Source organism: Furipterus horrens, unplaced genomic scaffold (genome assembly GCF_987537825.1).
Source record: "Furipterus horrens unplaced genomic scaffold, mFurHor1.1.pri manual_scaffold_5, whole genome shotgun sequence".
Taxonomy (NCBI): Eukaryota; Metazoa; Chordata; class Mammalia; order Chiroptera; family Furipteridae; genus Furipterus; species Furipterus horrens.
In genome coordinates, this window is record NW_028327175.1 from 48,299,934 (window position 1) to 48,320,090 (window position 20,157).

A 20,157-nucleotide genomic window follows, 5' to 3' on the forward strand; every position below is an offset into this window, starting at 1 on the left:
GGAGAGATCGGCTATGTCAAATTCCAGTCAGACTGGGTAACACGAAGACTGGGAATGGACCAAAGGGTTTACCATGCAAAAGTCACGGCTGACTTTTTCCAAAATGTTCAGTGAAATGGTGAGTGAATGAATGTAACTTTTTCTCCATCTATATTTGACCAGGAGCAAGAGTTCAGGGACCATATCTTTGTTTTTCCAGAAGAGTTTGATAAATGATTATAGAGTGATGGAATGAAATGGCTTTTCCCTCAGTGTCTGGCCTACCCCAGTTCCTACTTTATTTCCTTAGAACTGTAGAGTGTGGGAAACTGCACAAAGTTCCCAATTCCTGGAAGTCAGAATATCTGGAATTACCTGTAGTGATTTTGCTGTACTCTTCAACAGAGGACCTGAAAACCCCAGGTGCTTCAGGGCAAAGGAGTCATCAATGTCTAAACAATAAATCTTGTAGTCCCAAAGTCACAGGAAAACATCTGCAAACTAACTCAAATGAATGTAGATCATATAGTCAGGCTGCTGGGTTATAGTTTCTTTTTTTTTTTAAATTAATTAATTAATTTATTTTTAGAGAGAGGGGAAGGGAGGGAGAAAGAGAGGGAGAGAAACATCGATATGAGAGAGAAACATTGGGTCTCTGGGAGGGGGTGTGCTAGGGCAGTACTGCTTCTCTGGGCATAGTTTTCATCATAAAAGAGGAGGCCTTGGAGTCTAAGGGGAGGTAGAGAAGGTGGTGGCCTTGATGAAGGAAGATGACGCCCAAGGCCCAGAGCAAGGGAGGCAGGGCTGTGAGCATTATGACAGAGGATGTCTTTGAAGGCACCTTGTTGTGACAAGTTGTATACTTGCTGGGTGGTGTCATGAAAACAAGGAAGATCATCAGCTAGATTGGTTAAAGTAAAGGAAATGCAGTGCATGAACTATGAAAAATTCAACATGTCCAACAGACTTGTAAAGCATATAGCACATTGTTTAGAGAATATTATTGCAGTATATGCCGCCTGTTTGACAAAAACAAGAAGCAGTCTCATTGTGAAAACTTTGGAATTTGTTGGATTGGTCCAAAGGAAGATTTTTTTCACTGTTTGAAATGTAACTTATGCCTAGCTATGAATCTCAAAGAAAAGCACAAATGTATTGAAAATGTTTCTTAGCAGAACTGTCTAATATATTTGGAGGACATTCATACATCTTGTGTTGCTCATGTCTTGCCACATGAACATCTTTTACATAGAACGTGTTATGAAGAGATATTGAAAGAAGACTACAGATGTCCATTATGTATGAATTCTACTGTAGATAAAAGTAGGTACTGGAGACAACTGGGGGATGAGGCAGCACAGACCCCTATGCCATTAGAATATCAGAACATGACTGTAGATATTCTCTGCAATGATTGCAATGGAAGATCTACAGTCCAGTTCTACATATTAGGCATGAAGTGCAATATTTGGGAATCATACAATACTACTCAAGCTGGAGGTTATAGAATTTCACTAGATCAGCAATGACCAGCCTATACTGCACTGGAAAACTCAGCATTTTCTGACAGAAAAAGGCTACCCTTAGTATCCTATTGTCATCATTTTTCTGAATCTATGCATTAGAGTTGATGTGTTTTGTAGTAGTGTCACAGCATAAAGTCATATTACAAATACTTAAGGATTCAGGGTCTCAATAGGATTGTCATAGTTCTATATAGTTTTCTTTTTTTTAAAGCTTTTAAAATAATATTGTTTTTTATTTTTTTAAATATTTTATTTACTTATTTTTAGAGAGATGGGAAGGGAGAGAGAAAAAGAGGGAGAGAAACCTCAATGTGTGATTGGTTGCCTCTTGCATACCCCAAAAGGGGCACCTGGCCCACAACCCAGGCATGTGCCCTGACTGGGAATTGAACCGGTGACCTTTAGCAGGCCAGCGCTCAAACCACCAAGCCACACCAGCCAGGGCCATAGCTCTATATTTAATGTGCTTGTGTTTTGATTGAAAATTCCTTTAGTGTCAGTTGTCTGGAAGCCAATGAGTTGCCACTGAAATTCACATCTATAGAAATATGTTATACTTTCATGGAACTTTGCTATAAGTGGCACTGTGCACCCAGAATGTATTTCTAGCTTGATAGAACTGTACTTACTTCTCAATATTATTCCTGACTTTTTAAGGGCTGTGCTATAATAAGAATATATTCTTTCTTACTGTTAAAATCTAATTACATATGCTTTAGAATTTTCTAAGATAGTACTTTGGATCTTAAATGTGAATTTTGACATAATAACTGCTAATATAATTTTATCGAAACAGTAGTTTATAGAAAGTTTTTTACAAGGCTATCTGTTTTTGGCTCAATTAAGGCAATATAATCTTGTAATGTAAAAGAAATTTTTTTTTTTTTTTAGGTATTCTTTCTTAAGAGTAGTTGGGAAAAATATAATATAATAGAACGTTTCCAAACCTTAAGAAAACCATCAACATTGAACATAATTTTGTTTTGGTTGTCCAAAATTATTTCTTCAAAGGATATTTTACTCACTTAGTAAGCATTGAGTGAGCAACTACATTGTTCTGGGTATGGTTCTAGGTGCTGCAGAGACAACAGAGAACAGTATAGACAAAAGCCCCTGCCCTTATGGTGGTCCATTCTTTTTCCTTGTTTTTCTTTATGTATGCAGCAGTTGCCTTTGTTATACGTGGGTGGATTCTTTCTTTCCTGAATGTGTGAAAGTAGGTTGATGAGTAGAAAGGGCACAGAATATTCCTGGCAAGATCTCAGATTTCACAATACTGTTTTGGACTCATGTAATGGAATTAAATATACCTCTTAATTCAGGAGAGAGAGAGAGAGAGAGAGAGAGAGAGAGAGAGAGAGAGAGAGAGAGAGAGAGAGAGAGAGAGAGAGAGAGAGAGAGAGAGAGAGGGAGAAACATTGATTGGTTATCTCTCCTATGCACCCTGACCAGGGACTAAGCTTGCAACCCAGACATGTGTCCTGACTGGGAATCAAACTGGTGACCTTTCGCTTTGCAGGACGATGCCCAATCAGCTGAGCCACACCCGTCAGGATCAGGACAATATGGCCATCGAGATAATTAACTCATGGCATTGCTCAAAAACATATTTTCTTGGGAATTTTGATGATTCAGGGCATATAAAATACCAGTGAAAAATTCAGTCCAAAACAGCTGGATCTTGATGCATTGTTCTCTGAAAAAAGGAAGATTCCCCCTTGAAGGACTCATTTTATTATAGATTTCATTTCTCGAGTACTTATATACCAGGAATTGTGCTAAGAAGTATTTTAATGGATATATAGATTAACATAAATTCTCACAGGAAAAGTACTGTGATTATCCCCACTTTTAGATGTAATACTAATAGATGATAGATGATGAAATGAAGGCTGGGAAAAATTAAGGAGACATCATAGGGATTACCTCCCATAGTGTGGGACTCTCAGGAGTAGGTAAGGAACCTAAAACACAGAGAGGTAAGTAATTTCTCCAAGGTCACACATGTTAGTAAGGGAAGAAGCCAGAATTTGCCCCCACGGTTACATGATTTCAAAGGCTAAGCTCTTCCCACTTTCCCAAAATAACTCCCTTGAGATATAGCAATGAGAGATATTCCTAAGAGGAGGAACTACTGAGAGGTAGCCACTAAAAAGAAAGCTCTCATTCACTGGACAGCTTTCCCTGGCTGTTCTCATCTGTGTCTGTGTTGGGAGGCCATCCATTTTCCTTATTCAGGGAGCCGTTATCCCACTTTCACGTGTTCAAGTCCATTTGCTTCTCTTCATTTTCAACTATTTCTTTCCCTCCTCTTGTGAGCTCTTCTCTCAGCACAGAGGGAAGAGGTAACTTTGGGGAAATGTACTATTGAAGATGTGGTTAAACAACTGGCTAACATGAGATTTGGTACAATTTTGTCTGCCCGAATTATCTGGAACCCACATTAGTTTTATTAATTGGCCCCATGGTGGGTTTAGTAAGAGGTCACACACAGGACACGGGGCCTTTATCAGATGGAAGCACCATCCTTCAAACTCACAGGCCTAAGATTGTGGCCATTCAGTTAACGGTTGTTCAAAAATTAATGATGGTCACAAGCAACTGACTCACCAAACTTTGGTTTTCTAGAGAGGACTCTCAAGGTTCAAGTTCCTCCTGAGACTGTCTGAACGCATCCAATCTAGTGCCTGAGCCAGGGAGGGAATTTCTCCTCCAACATGCTGGGCAGATGCTCTGGTCCTTTGCTGCAAGCCAAGTAATGATGTGACCCTCCACCTCACCGAACAGCCTTCCAGCCTGGGACCAGTGGGACTTGTTAGAAGTCTTTCTCCATTGAACCAAAATCAGCCTCCCACTGTGGCTTCTTCCACCTTTCTCTTTTCTGCTCCTCCACTACCCAGTAATTTAAATGGATAACAGTAAACTTTATTTTTTAAAGCAAGTAAAAAAGTAAGACATTACCAATATGATGAAGGCCCTGTGCACCCATCACCGATCTCACCCTCCTTCTCTCCCCACCCCATCTATCTGCTTATATATCCGTACGGACTATGGGATCCCAATGTGAAAGAGACACTGGTGGAAGCATTTCTAGTGCAGCGACTAACAGAAGGAAGTGAGAGGCATAGACTAGCGTTTAAATGTGCTGGATATTTGCAACCTGTGTCTATAAATTGCGTAACTGTGGACAACCTTACCAACCTTGGTAAGCTCCATTTCCTTGTCTGTAAAATGGGAATAATAATCATTTATTGCAGGAGCTGTTGTGGAGATTAAACTAGACAGAATTCTGAAATCATTTAGCACTTGGCATTTAAAGTAGCTGTTCCAAGTGTTCTCTCTCCCTCTGCCTCCTGGACTAGGAAATGGGTCTTGAAGCGGGTAAAGAGGTTGGTTGGAGGACAGAGCGGGTTAACAGCAAGACGGGAACCTCATCCCAGATCCCTGACTTCTCTGGCTGGGCACCCCTCCTGCTTTCGTTGGTGTCCGCTGCCGTCCATTTTGCCTCTGCAGATCGAAAGCTCACCCCTCATCCAAAGTGCCCACTCCGGGAAGCCTCTACCAACTACCGACAATCCCTCAGTGAGCTCGGGTCTTGGCTTTTTGCCATTCAGGAAAGAGGAGGGAGGAAGATGGAACACAGTGTCCCCTCGGGAGTAATTAAAGGTTAAAGGCAGTTCTGGGCGTTGCCCAGGCCTAGAGGAACCCTTGGTCCCAGCGTTCCTGTCCTTTGCATTCCAGTAAGGCCACTTCACTCGGCCTACCCGGGCCGCGGGTGCCTCGGGCAGTCAATGCACTGTGGTTCGGGCACCTGGAGCCGGGAGCGCTCCGGGGCTTGCGGAGGCGCGGAGGTGGGAGGCAGGTTGGGGAATTGCGCCGAGCCAGGTGGTTGGGGGCGGGGCCCGGGCGCCGGATGAACGCAGGGGCGGGGCCAAGGGGCGGGGCCTCCCGCAGGTGCGGCGAGCGGCTAAGGTTTCACTGAAAGTTAGCTGGCTCTGGGAAAGAGCGCAGAGGCTACAATTAGGGGCAGGTGAGAGGGTGGCTTTCCGAGCGGCAAGTAGAGATCTGAGTTTTGATTCAGTGGCGGCGAATTGCCCGCCCGCCCGGCAACTGGACTGCTGGAAGTATGCGAAGGCTGAACGCGGTGTGGCTGCTGGGGGGCACCATCCTGCTGGCGGCCTCTGCGTCCTGCAATCACACTATCCAAGGTGAGCAGCTTGGCCGAGGAGGGCTCGTGCCGCTAAGAAGCCGGGGCCCGGGAAAAAAATGGGCAGGTGGTGGAAGAGGGACAGGTGCGCGATGGGTGTTCCGCTACCGCCGACCACCTCCCTTACATCCCTCAGCCTCGGCTCGGTGGCTTTGATGGGGGGGTCCCAGTGCCCGGACAGCAACCGAATGGGACAACCCGGAGAGGCTGAAGTCGGTGGTGGAGCAGGGAAGGGAATGGAGTGCTCGAGTCTAAAGGGTACCCAGAGGGCTCAGTCTCCCTTCCCATGGGTTGGTTTCTTTGCAAACACCCTGGCGAATTCCTACGGGCTGGTTCCATGGGACTTCTGGAGTTAGCGAGTCGGTTGCTTGGGGTGGGGTGGAGTGTGTGGGAGCCGCGGCCTAGAACCTTCTACCTCACTTTTTTTGCAAATCCTTAAGTCTTTGGAGTTCCCTCCTTGGAATCGGCATTCAGACCCCCCGGGACCGCGGCTGCTCTGGCGTGGTGGATGGCCGGGATAGGGAAGTCAGGGCCGGACCCCGCTGGGTTCCCCGTGTAACCAGCACTCAGTTTCAAGTTTGTTATGTCAGTTGCGCGTCACGCAGATTTACGAATGGAACTCCTTGAACCTTGCCTTTATTCGACCAATTGACCTCAGGGCCTTGGCTTTCCGAGCACTTACATGCCACACCGAGCTTACACTAGCTGCCAGTCTGGTCGGAGGCTGCCAGCCCCAGGAACGGAACAGCACGAGAGCTGACTGGGGTGGTGCTCGAGTGCCAAATTGTTTACGGCCGCCGGGCTCCGCAGGTGTGCCACCTTGAGTGTGCCGCCTTGGGTGTGCTCCAGTTGTCCTGCGGGGGGTGGAATCTCCCGGCCTGAGTTGGCTTCTGAGGGTGTGGGGGGGGGCGGGGCGGCGGGGGGGATGCTGAGAACCCGCTACTCTGATGCTAACCGACCCCCGCTGTCTGGGGCTGACCGGGTAGCCTTCCGTGGGAGGTGTTGATTTCCCTGTGAAATTTGCAGACCTGCTGTAAAAGACAGTTTCGCACTTTTACCCTTTTCATAAAGATATTGTAATTCCCTGACTGCTGTGGCTCAGTGGATTGAGCGTCGGCCTGCGAAACAAGTGACCTGGTTCGATTCCCAGTCAGGGCACATGACTAGGTTGCACGTCAGGTCCCCAGTTGGGGCCACGTGAGAGGCAACCACACAGTAATGTTTCTCACCCTCTCTTTCTCCTTTCCTCTCTCTCTGAAAATAAATAAATAAATAAATAAATAAATAAATAAATAAATAAGATTATATGAATAACCACTTTACAATAAAAAATGTCAATAAAAAAAGATATTGTAAAAGAACAATCACTATGAATTTGAATTAGAGTGAAGAAAGTGATTCTTTTACCTCTGGAGTTACAGCAAAGCACATTATGCACAGCTACATACATTTTATTGTCATTATTTGTTTCCAGAAGTATTGAAAATGATGAACACTTACCCACTTTGTCTTTTAAAGTTAGGCACTTAAAATTCAGGAGCTAAATTTAGAAAGTGCAGTCATTTTGGAAAATGGGTGCAGGTGATTCAGTGCTTTTATGATTCAGACAGGTCCTATAGGAAGCTTGCTCTTAGTATTGGTTTGTTCTTGTTTACAAAGTGACTCGGCTAGGACTGGGGGATTCCTGGAGTATAAGGTGAACTTAATTGAACAACAACAACAAAAATCAAGTTACTCATTAACCAGAACTACTTAATATTGCATTTTGGGTGTTTTATTTTTCCTCTGCATGCTTTTATTCCTTTGTGGGGTAACTTTCCTCCCAAGTTGAAAACAAATTGATTTTGATTTAGAAATAGAGTATCACCAAAGTGTTTCTGCCCCTCAGCCCATGCAGTTGCTCATCCCCTTTTAGTTGACCCTTATGCATGCTCCTCAGCTTGCTACAGGACAGGTGACAGCTTTGATTTTCTTCCCAAAGGCCTTACCTCAAAAGACTGCCTCATGGAGGGAAACTCAGCCTAGAGTACGACCTTCTTGTTCTACAGAGGCAGCCCACTGAATTTGTGGGGTGCAGGGGTGCAAGGAAAATACTCCATCAGGCTTTGCTTTCTTTCCTATCACAACAGTAATTGATAATTATTTGCGTAAATATGTTTATCTCCCCACTGGATTGTGAACTCTGGAGGCCAGGGACCCTCTCCTTATCTCCATTGCCATGGTCCAGCACAGTCATTACCTAAAGAACCTCAGTAAATAGTAGATGAAGAATGAAGTGAGGGGACTTGCTCAGAGTGGCCTGGTGGGCTGATGGCTGTGGGCATTTAAATCAGTTTCTTCCAGGTACTTATTACTTTCTACCATATCACAAGCCTGGGAGGTTCCCTATGATACAGTCATTCTATTTTTCTTTTGGAGATTGAAACTTTTGTTCTCTTTGCTATTGACTCTTATTTTTTAATTTTTAATTTTTTTTTTTTTAGATTTTGTTTTATTTATTTTTAGAGAGAGGGGAAGGGAGGGAGAAAGAGAGAGAGAGAACTATCAATGTGTGGTTGCCTCTCCCACAGCCCCAACTGGGGACCTGGCCCGCAACTCCAACTGGGGACCTGGCCTGCAACCCAGGCATGTGCCCTGACTGGGAATCGAACCAGTGACCCTTTGGTTTGCTTACCAGCACTCAATTCACTGAGCCACACCAGCTAGGGTGCTATTGACTTGTAACGTTACTTGTATCATTATCATTAGTAATATGTAATCACTATAGAGCAAAAATGATAAAAAAGAGAAGAGTTCAATTAAGTCATCCTCAGTATTCAAGTAACCACTTCTCACTTTTGGTATAGATCCTTTCCTATGCTTCCATGCATCTATGCAAAACTATGTATTCATAAATATAGAAAATATTTTTGTACAAGTCTGGAATTATGTAAACATCAGTAGCATGTCAGTAATTATAAAACATTTTTAAAATATTTTATTTATTTATTTTCAGAGAGAGGAGAAGGGAGGGTGAAAGAGAGGGAGAGAAACATTGATTGGTTGCCTCTCACACGTCCCCAGCTGGGGACCTGGCCTGCAACACAGGCATGTGCCCTGACTGGGAATTGAACTGGTGACCTTTTGGTTCATAGGTTGGCACTCAATCCACTGAGCCACACCAGCCAGGGCTAAAACTATTTCAGTGACTAAAATATAGGAGAATGTATGTATTATGCTTTTAAATTGGTCCTTTGTTGCTAGACACATGGGGTATTTCCAATGTATTGTAATAAGAGAGAACATTATAATGAATGTAAAGGTGGGATTTTTAATTTGTGTTGGTTCCCTAGCTTGCCTTGTAAGTTACTAATTAACCTTGATAGGTGATGTTTTAGTGAAGTCTGTACAGTATTTGACTTTCTTAAGGTTTTATTAGTAGGCAAGTGTTAAGAGGAAAGCAGTTCATCCTGAAAGAATACATAAGAATTTATGAAAGTGTACCTAGGAAGAGGGACTCAGCAACCAAAACTTTTTAATTTTCAGTCTCTGCTCTCAAAACTTGAGAACAAAAGAAGATTTGGAGCAAGGAGATAATAGGGAAAAGGATATGAGAGTTACCACCAATAAAGTACTTGCTTTATACTTGGTTCAGTGAGGAGTGCTTAAAATAACAAACAAATAAAACAACTGCTTGAAAAGTTAAGTTTTATGTGCGTTGTTTTCAAAATTGTGTAAATCAGAAGGGTTAAAAAAAGTGAAAATTCCCCTGTTCTTCTCTATGCACAAATAATATTTTGTAACAATAGAAAGATGATATACATGCTGTCCTAATATTTATTTAATAAATCTATTCATGGACAGTGTGTAAAAATCTGTCCATACTTAATTTTTAAAAAGAAGGAACTATTTTATTTACTTTATTTTTAGAGAAAGGTGGTGGGAGGGAGAAAGAAAGTGACCTGGCCCACAACCCAGGCATGTACCCTGACTGGGAATCAACCAGAGACCCTTTGGTTTGCAGGCCGGCACTCAGTCCACTGAGCCACACCCGCCAGGGCCATACTTTTTTTTTTTAATCAAGTTTTTTATGTATAAATCTGAATTATGTCAGTGAAATATACATACCTAGATCAATTTCTTAGGTCAAAGTTGAGGCTAAATTCACTTTTATTTTTTTCATTTTTTTTACTCTATTCCAGTTTTCCCATTTTTTCCCCCTTTTGCCTTCAACCATCCAGCCCACCCCTGCTCCCACAGTCCATCCCCACACCGTTGTCCATGTCCATGGGTCATTCATTCATACATGTTCTTTGACTAGTTCCTTACCCTCCCTTCCTCCCCCCTTTCCTCTGGCATCTGTCAGTCAATCTGTTTCCTGTTTCCATGTCTCTGGTTCTGTTTTGCTTGTTAGTTTATTTTGTTCATTAGAATCCTCCTATAAATGAGTCATACGATATTTGTCTTTCACTGACTAGCATATTTCCCTTAGCATAATAGCCTCCAGTTCCATCCACGCTGTCACAGAGGATAGGAATTCCTCTTTTCTTTCTGCTGTGTAGTATTCCATTGTGTATATAGACTCTTAAGAAGCTACACCATCCTCTCTCGAGACGGACGGCTGCCGACGATATGTACCGCAAGTTTTTAATCCATTAATCTACTGATGGGCATTTAGGCTGTTTCCAACACTTGGCTATTGTATGTGAACATAGCCAATGAACATAGGGGTGCATAAGTTCTTTTGAATTGGTGTTTTGGGAGCTAAATTAGCTTTTAAATTCAAGGTTCCAAGCAGTTGAGCCAGCTAGTTCTGTATCTTGACAGCTTTTCCTCCCGGTGAGATGAATCTGTACTAATTCCATCATAATATTTATCACAATGTATTTTAATTACCAGTTCATCAGCCTCCCATTAGATTGTGGTTCCTTAAAAGCAAAGATTGTGTTGACTTTGCCTTGAAGTAGGTCCCAAATTATTTGCTAAGTGAGTAATGAACAATATTTCTATTCAAATGGTATATATTTATCCATAATTATTGAGCATTAATCTCCAAATATTCTATAATCTGATTTAAAATCCTCAAATCTAAACAGAAAACATCAAAGCTTTGATTTAGTTTGTGCTGAATTATTTTTAAAATTTACATCTTTGGGTCATTTTATTATAAAAAACTGGTACTCATATTCATAAACTAATAAGTTAAAATTCATCATACATTTACTTCATTTTTTTTTGCTTGACCTTCTAGTCAATCTTTAGTTTCATTGATTTTGGCTGCTGTATAAGGAGATCCTTCCTTGTCTGGGTGATTTAAAAGCATAATTTGTTGACGAGCATCTTTTATTTTTCCTTTAGTGGCAGTAGAGCTTGCACCTAGTATTAACGCTGCTTCCCGTTCTGTCATTGTGGATTCAGACCCACCTCTAATAGCCACCACTGAAGGCAGATTTTGGTAGACTTTGAAAAACTTGTTTGATTTGAAGCACCATATGCTTCATGGCTTGCAAAACATAATGGCCTGCAAATCCTGCAGCGGCAATCATTGGTCAGTCCAACTGCCCACCCTTACTGGCCATGGCTTCTGCTCCGCACAGCTCCCCTACCTCCACTGAGAGCGTGGTTCATGCAGCCCTGAGGCCACAGCCACCAATTCCATATCTGTATCAGAAAGCAAGGGAAGCCACCACTAGCAGGGACAAATGTCCAGTCACAGGTGCCCAAGGAAACACAGCAGTGGCGGCCTGTCCATGCTTTTATAGGGGGAATATTATTCATTGTATAAAGGTTGTAATTTATTGAACTACAGTCACGCACCATATAATGATGGGGAGACTTTCTTAGAAACGTGTTGCGAGGCCATTATGTCATTCTTCAAACGTCATCAAGGGCACTTATACAAACCTAGATGGCATAGCCTACTACACACCTAGGCTATCTGATACATCCAATTGTTCCTGTCGTTCCTAGGCTCAAAGCCTGTACAGCATGTTTCTGTACAAAACAACATGAGATTAAATCAAGCACAAGAGAAAATGATGCAATCAAGAGATGCAGTAAACAAAATGTATAAGGCTGCTGCTGGTATAACACAACATTCTGTTTTATAGCAAACTTTAGACTATGTTCTAAAATTACAAAAAGTGTAGTATAGTAAATACATAAACTAGTAACATAGTCATTTATTGGCATTATCAAGTAGCAGGTACTGTACATAATTCTATGTGCTATACTTTTATATGACTTTTATATGACTGGCAGTACAGTAGGTTCTGCCCCTGGCTGGTTTGGCTCAGTGGATTGAGCGTCGGCCTGCGAGCTAAGTGTCGCTGGTTCGATCTTCCAGTCAGGGCACATCAGAGAAGGAAAACTCTGACTCCAAAAAACCTCCGCTGCCTTGCGGCATACCTCTTCAGGGGAAAGGCTAAGGGAGTAAACCCCGACAGAAAATCCGGAGCCGGAGTCCCTAAGGCGGTTTGACGTTGTAGTCAACACCGGCAACTCCTGCGGCGCACCTGAAGCCAAGCTGTATTGACTCCGTCTTTCCCTTGGATCCTTCAGCTGCGAAGAGAGGGGGGGTCTGCTGCATGGGCAACAGCAGACCCTCCATATCACCCTGCCCAGGCTCTGTAGCTTCAGCTTCACTGGAGAGGACACTCCAGCGTCATCGCAAGATGTCGATTCAACACGGGAGGAGACAGATACTGTGTCACTCCCGAGTCGGACTGCACAGCCATTCTCGGCGGTGCAGATAGACTCTTAAGAAGCTACACCATCGTCTCTCGAGACGGACGGCTGCCGACGATGACAGTAGGTTTGTTTACACCAGTATCACCACAAACATGTGAATGATGCATTGCAGTATGATGTCATTAGGTGATAGGAATTTTTCAGCTCTGTTACAGTCTTATGGGACCACCATTTCTATTTTAAGAATCTTTTTTTCTTTTTATTGATTTGCGAGAGAGAGAGGAATGAAGAAAGAGAGGGAGAGAAACATTGATGTGAGAGAGAAACCTTGACTGGTTGCCTCTTGCACACACCCTGCCTGGGGACTGAACCTGCAACTCAGGCATGTACCCTGGCCAGGAATTGAACTGGTGACTTTTTGCCTTACAGAATGATGCCAATCAACTGAGCCACACTGGTCAGGGCAACTTTAGAGCGCTTTTATTACCCCCCCCCCCAAAATGCTCCACCTCATCTCTTAGCTGGCACCCCCAATCTTCCCATTCCCCAGTCCCTGACAACCACTAATCTACTTTTTGCCTATGGATTGGCCTATTCAGGACATTTAAAATAAATGGAGTCATACAATACATGTTCCTTTGTAACTGGCCTTTTCACTTCTCATAATCTTTTCATGCTTCCTCTGGGTGGTACCATTTATCAGTACTTCACTCCCTCTTTGTATGCCATGTACCACATTTTGTTGATCCATTCACTTGTTGATTGTCATTTAGGTTATTTCCACTTTTTGGCTGTTAGGAATAGTGCTGCTGTGAACATTCATGTACGAGCTTTTGTGTGGACATAGGTTTTCATTTGTTTTGGGTATGTACCTAGGAGTAGGACTTGCCAGGTTACAAGGTAACTCTGTGTTTAATCGTTTGAGGAACTGACAGAACATTTTCCATGGCAGCTGTACCATTTTACATTCCCACAGTAGTGTTTCAGAGTTCCAGTCATTGTGTTATTTTGAAATAAATGCAGGTATAATTTTATCTTAAAATATTTCAGTATGTATTCAGAAAAGATGGGGATTTCTTTTTCAAACATAACCACTAACAGTATCTTATACTCAAATATCTAATCAATGTTCAAATTTCTAGTTGTCTATAAATGTCATAAATGTAACTTTAATAACTTGTTTGAATCAGGATCCAAATAACACCTACATATTACATAAAGTAATATGTCCTTTGAATTTTTTAATCTGTAAGTTTACCTCTGCATCTCTTTCTTTTATTTTATCTTTGCCTTGTACTTTGTTTGGAAGAAACTAGGATTTTTATCCTGTAGCAGGTTCCACAGTCTGGACTTTGTTGAGTACATTCTTGTGGAATTATTTAATAGTTCCATTGTCCCCTTTATTTCTATTAAAAATGGGGTTAGATATAGGTGCTTGATCAAATTTAGCTTTTGTTTTGGGTCTTTTGAAAGGGTATTTCACAGGTGCTGCTTCTTTTAGGCACGTAATATCTGGTTATTATTTTTTGTGATGTTAGTAACTGAACAATCAATGCCTACATTTTCCTTCATTTTATAAAGCATGTTATATAACTTTTAAAATAGATATACTGAAGGAAAAAAATGGGTTTTCCTTGTGATAATTCTAAAATCCTGGTGGCTCTATGTCCTGCAGAAATGCAGACTAACTCACTGAGTTGGTCTCTGGTGGCCTGTTTCTAGGGATGTCCTAGCTCTTCAAATGACGAGTTTCCCAGAACACTCATCCACTATTCACAGTTCCCAGCTTTGCCACACCCCTCTCTGGAGAGCTGGTGAACAGTTTTGAGATAGAGAATTTACAGGATTCTCTTAACCTCTGAAGGCCTTCTAGAATTTGTTGATATTAATACAAATGCATATGTAAATTATTGTAGGAGGGGCTTACTTAAAGAGGGTGGTTTTTCAATAGTAAACCTTTACCTGTAGGATTTTCTGTGGAATCAGCACAGGTTATGTCGTCTCCATGGATTCCATCGTGTAACCTCACGTCAGGACCTCGGAGGTACTGTGTGGTGTAGAGGTTAGAACCATGGATTCTAGAAATGGACTGTCTGGGGTTGAAGCCTGACTCTCCTACCTGACAACTGTTTCACTGTGGGAAAATTACTCAGTTTCTTTGTGATTCAGATTCTGCATCTATCGAATGAGGCTCTAATGAGAGTCTACACCATAGGGCTGTCAAAGTGAAATAAGTTAATGCGTATGAAGTGTTGAAAGCACGATGTGAGGTGAGCCCTTAAGAAGCGTTAGTGCTCTCCTTTTTCCCAGCTGCTGGCAAGGTGCTCAGTCCTTCCAAAGAAGCTAAGGCTGCGTTGGGGTGAGGCCCTCACTTCATCTGGCGGCTAGTCCTGCACCCCACAGTACTTGCCCACATCATGACCTCCGCCTTGGAGCTTGCCTGTGTCTACTTGGCCTTTATCCTACTGGACAATGAGGTGACAGTGATGGAGGATAAGATCAATGCTCTCATTAGAGCAGCAGGTGTAAATATTGACCCTTTCTGGCCAGGCTTGTTTGCAAAGGCCCTGGCCAATGTCAACATTGGGAACCCAGCCTGCACTGGAAGGGCTGGTGGACCTACCCCAGCAGGAGGTCCTGCCCTTCAACCACTGCTACTGCACCCAGTTGAGGAGAAGAAAGTGGAAACAAAGAAAGAAGAATGGAGGCTAATGATGCTCCTTTTCTCTCTCCCTTCCCCTCTCTCTAAAAATAAATAAAATCTTTCTTAAAAAAGTTAGTGTTTACTGGAAGTCAGCTGGTTTATTTTGTAGAGTATGCTGCTGGTGGTGTGGTTTTGGTGCTAACCAGACCAGGCCAGGTTCCTAAAGAAATGGGCAGAGAGCTGTGCTCTTGATTCTCCCTCACTGCCCTCACTGGTGTGGCTTGCTGAACTTTCCCATCCATCTCAGGTGTGTGGAATACCTATTCCATGTCCAGGGCTATGCCAAGGGCTGTGGGACCATAAAGGAATTATGACACAGCCCTAAAATTAAAGAAATGTATAAACTTATAGAAGGACCCTTACCATTTTGGGGCCAGGGTGAGTTCCACAGACACCTCACTGGTCTATAAATACATTGGTACTATTCCCTTGGGGTACATCACAATTAGTCACTCTATTACCTGGTTTTGAAAAAACATGTAAGTGCTTCATGAAATCAATGTAGAAGGTGGTGACTGACTTTTTATAAGAATTGAATAGAAGACAATAGAAATTATCAGTGTTTCCAGCATAATAAGGGTACTTATTTTATGAAATGTATCTTTCTATTATGGATATTTGTATTGGAACTAGGTTATCACACAGGGTATGTTTCTTACTATGGGTCATAGTCAAGTATATGAAGAACATTGTAATATATAAGATTATCATTTTTATTTAGAAATGATTTATGTTTTTTTTTAAATTATAAGAGAGATTGGAACAAGATGTAGGTCTATGCTAAATGTATTAGTTTCCTATGCCATAACAAACACCAAAAAAATGGTGGCTTCAACAACAGAACTTTACTCTCCAACAGTTTTGGAGGCCATAGTCTAAAATCAAGGTGGTGTCTCTCTGAAGGTTCTGAGGGAGAATCCATTCCTTGTCTCCTCTAGCTTCTGGTGTCTGTTGGCATTCCTTGGCTTGTTTCTCAGCATTACTTCAATCCTTGCCTCCCTTTTCACACCTCTTTCTCCTCTCTCTTCCCTCTGCCTTTCTCTTATAAAGACACTTGCCATTGCATCTAGGGCCCACCTGTATAATCCAGGATGATCACATATTAAGATCCTTCATTACATTTACAAATATCCTTTATCTCAATAATGTAGTGATCACAAATTCTAGGGTTTAGGACTTGGACTTGGACATGCCTTTTGGGGGCCACATTTCAACCTTCTACACTAAGTAAAAAGTGAAGTATTGATCTCCACACTTTTTAACCCTCCACTCTGGCCAACTACTCATCCTGCTGAACATGGGTGCAGAGCTGTATGAGGAAAAAGTGGTGACTAAGCATAAAAATGATCAGACCAACTCGGGAATAGGTTTAACATCCTCCCTGGCATCTATGGTATACTTTGCCCTGTTTTCTCTGCAAGGAGGAAGGCTTGCTCTTCCCCAGAATTAAAGTGAGATTCTTCAGTGGCCTCAAATTATCCCCCATTTTCTTCTGCAGGTCCATCAACACATGGTTGGGGCAGGTTGTAGGCTGAATATATCACTCATTTGTGATTTCTAAAGTTTGATTCATAATAATGTGGATGGAAGCCTAAATTGTTCAAGCTTGCCATGTTAACTTACTTGAAAGTCAGAACACAAATTTGGGAAGGTCTCCAGGAGGCCCACACAGAAGTGGGGGGAATCCCACCATGGCTGAGGCTGTACTCGTGGGTGGAGAGGGAATGTCCCTTGTGCTCCTGGGAATCTCCCTGTGTCTGGTTTTGGGATAAGGAATAACTGATAGGCCAAGCTGAATCCTATCTCAGCCAGAGATAGGATTGGTCATAAGAACAATTAAGAATTAATGAGTTAGACAGTTTGTAAAAATAAATTGAATGCTGTCAGTTTTATTGTGATTCATAGAGATCAGTATTATAGTCCACACATACTCCACAACCCTCCAATTAAAAATAAAAATATATTGAAGAACAAAACAAGGAAATAAAAACCAGGCAGTAGGAATCCCACTAATCCAATCACCCAAGAAAGCCCCTGTAAGCATTCTGTGTATTCCTTCTGTCTTTATCTGAAGTGCTTTTTACTTGAACAAATTAGCATTACTGCTGAAACATTGATTTCGGTAATGACACTTGTCTGCCTTGCCTTTTTTGTACAGGAGTCAATAAATCCTCTAAAGGAAGAAGTCTAATTGGTAATGTTGATGCCTCATCTCACACCCCTGGGAAAGGAGTTACAGTGGAACCAAGCTATTCTGTGGATGAGTTTTCTGCCTCCCTTCTCACTGGAAAACTGACTACTGTCTTTCTTCCAATTGTCTACATGATTGTATTTGTGGTTGGTTTGCCAAGTAATGGCATGGCCCTGTGGGTTTTTCTTTTCCGAACAAAGAAGAAGCACCCTGCTGTGGTTTACATGGCTAGTCTGGCCTTGGCAGACCTCCTCTCTATCATCTGGTTACCTTTGAAGATTGCCTATCACATACATGGCAACAACTGGATTTATGGAGAATCTCTTTGCAAAGTACTCATTGGTTTCTTCTATGGCAACATGTACTGCTCCATTCTCTTCATAACCTGCCTCAGCGTGCAGAGGTATTGGGTTATCGTGAACCCCATGGTGCACACCAAGAAGAACGCAAACGTTGCCATCGGCGTCTCCCTGGGAATATGGCTGCTGATTCTGCTGGTTACCATCCCCTTGTATGTTGTGAAGCAGACCTATTACATTCCAGCCCTTAACATCACAACCTGTCATGATGTTTTACCTAAGGAGGTGTTGGTAGAGGACATGTTCAATTATTTCCTCTCTCTGGCCATTGGAGTCTTTCTGTTCCCAGCCATCCTCATGGCTTCTGCGTATGTGTTGATGATCAGAACACTTCAATCTTCTGCCATCGATGAAAACTCAGGAAAGAAGAGGAAGAGAGCCATCAAACTTATTGTCACTGTCCTAGTCATGTACCTGATCTGCTTCACTCCTAGTAACCTTCTGCTCGTAGTGCATTATTTCATGATTAAACACTGGGGCCAGAGCCACATCTACGCCCTGTACATCGTAGCCCTCTGCCTCTCCACCCTCAACAGCTGCATCGACCCCTTTGTCTATTACTTTGTTTCTGAAGATTTTAGGAATCATGCAAAAAATGCTCTTCTCTGTCGAAGTGTCCGCACAGTAAAGCGGATGCAAATATCCCTCACATCAAAGAAATTCTCCAGGAAATCCAGCTCTTACTCTTCAAGTTCAACCACCATTAAAACCTCCTATTGAGTATTCCAGTTCCTTCAGGGGAGGTTTCACGGGAAGATTTGGAGCTTGCTTAATGTTATGGGGATATTTCTGTTGTTTCCTAACCAAGTGGGTCTTATCACATACCGTGTACATGCAGCACCTCTCAGGATTGCTGGAAGCTTTCCTGTTTGCATGAGGAAAATCCGCCAAATTGACATGAATGTAAGTTTCAGAACTTCTTTACTCAGATGCTCCTAGAAATGGAACTTATGGAAGCAAGAAGCAGACTTTTTAGAAGACGGCAAAACCCAGTGACTTACAAGAACTGATTTTGGCATGAAGACTAAGTTCTTAGATGCAATTACATTTTTTATACATCTGGGGTTAATAATAGTCTTGTTAGGGCTTAAGGGCCCTCAGAGATGATCAGTCCAATTGACTCACCTGACAGATGAGGAAACTTAAAGAGGTGAAGGAGCTGCCCAGAATCAGGCTTTCAACCAATGGCAGTGAGTTAGAATTGGAGAGCAGAGTTTAAATGGTCAGTGGGGTTCTTGTACCAACTCATTGAAATCATGGAGGATCTTGTTTAAAAAAGCAGGTTTGTCAGACTCAAGAATGAGGGCTCAGAGTCTGGGAACAGGGGAACCTGTATTCGAACAAGCCTCTGCGTGATGCTCACGCATATCAGGTTCGTGAACCACAGGTCTGGCTGCTGCTTCTACTTTTAAAAAGAGATGCAAACAATGCTTTATGTCTCTTATGTACAGCTTATGATGAAATTGGTTTGTCAACTTACTGGGTCTTTGAATTTCTTTATTAATCTTGAAATTTTATATGTATCATCACTTTGAGGAAAATATAACGAGGATTTTAAACATGAAAATACAAATTTTGTGTAACGTTTTACTGACTTCAGCGAAGTCTTCAGGTAGGCTGAGTTTCACAACTAGAAAAAGAATTTACCACTTAGTATTTTAAAAAATTATTTATTGTCAGTTTTGTTCCTTTGTTATCAAATATGCAATTTAAAGCCTTCACTGGGTTTGAACCACATCTTTTTGAAAAAGGACACTAAAGTAGATGTGATTTGCAGTAAAATATCTAAGAGGTACTGACTTTATACAACTTGTATTGTGACTTTTTGAAATAATTATTTTATTGTATGATTTATAAATAACATGACTTTTTTAACTTCTTTCTGAAGTATGTGTGTGTTTGTATATCTGTTTGAGGAAAGGAATGTAAAAAAAAAAGGAAGTGACGTTATTCTAAAAAGAAAGAATGTAATGCTCACTCCTTGTTTTTATTAAACAGGGCCATACTGCACATAGTGCTCTGTTACAGTTATTTTTCATTTACTTACATTCAGAATTATTTCCATGTCTGCATCTATAAGTTGATCTTCATTTTTAAAAGACACAGACTAATGTTTTCATACATTGTGATGTCTTTAGTCACTTCCCTTCCTATGGCTCCCACCCCCCATTAAAATGGTGCTGCATTGGACATCTGTGTGCAGACATCTTTGTGAGTGTTTCTGTAGGATGAGTTCCTGGAAGTAGAACGGACAAGTCACAAGTTAGACACCTATTTAGAATTTTAAATTGTGGTAACTCTTGCCTTTGGTAATTTATATGTCTACCAAAAAATGCATTTGCACCTATTTCCTGAAAAACTCATCTACACTTGGTTCATCAATTTTTTTTCTGATTGGGAAAAATAAAACTCATTCTTTTAATTTGTTTTGAAGCAACACAGCTTAGTGGCTGAGGGAGCAAGTTCTGAGCTGGCAGGTAGGGCTGGATTCTGACTCCATCATTTCTTTGTTTTGTTAACTC

At 41.9% G+C, this 20,157-nt stretch overlaps 1 protein-coding gene and 2 pseudogenes across 1 annotated transcript; 2 read left to right on the plus strand and 1 right to left on the minus strand.

Moving 5' to 3' along the window:
* Positions 1-1,106: 1,106 nt before the first annotated feature.
* Positions 1,107-1,508, plus strand: LOC150008556 (RING finger and CHY zinc finger domain-containing protein 1 pseudogene; annotated as a pseudogene).
* A 3,975-nt stretch (positions 1,509-5,483) lies between these two features.
* F2RL1 (F2R like trypsin receptor 1) lies at positions 5,484-19,514 on the plus strand. Its single transcript, XM_090278966.1, has 2 exons — positions 5,484-5,713; positions 17,244-19,514. The coding sequence occupies exons 1-2, from the start codon at positions 5,632-5,634 to the stop codon at positions 18,353-18,355; spliced, it is 1,194 nt and encodes a 397-aa protein (XP_090135092.1). The 5' UTR covers positions 5,484-5,631; the 3' UTR covers positions 18,356-19,514.
* On the minus strand, positions 10,904-11,192 carry LOC150008558 (mitochondrial import inner membrane translocase subunit TIM14 pseudogene; annotated as a pseudogene).
* Positions 19,515-20,157: the final 643 nt, after the last annotated feature.

Excerpts from the sequence above, each read along its gene's own strand:
- F2RL1 (XM_090278966.1), top strand. The coding sequence starts at position 5,632 with ATGCGAAGGCTGAACGCGGTGTGGCTGCTGGGGGGCACCATCCTGCTG. Across the intron at positions 5,714-17,243 it reads CTGCAATCACACTATCCAAG|GAGTCAATAAATCCTCTAAA; the intron begins GTGAGCAGCTTG and ends TTTTTTGTACAG.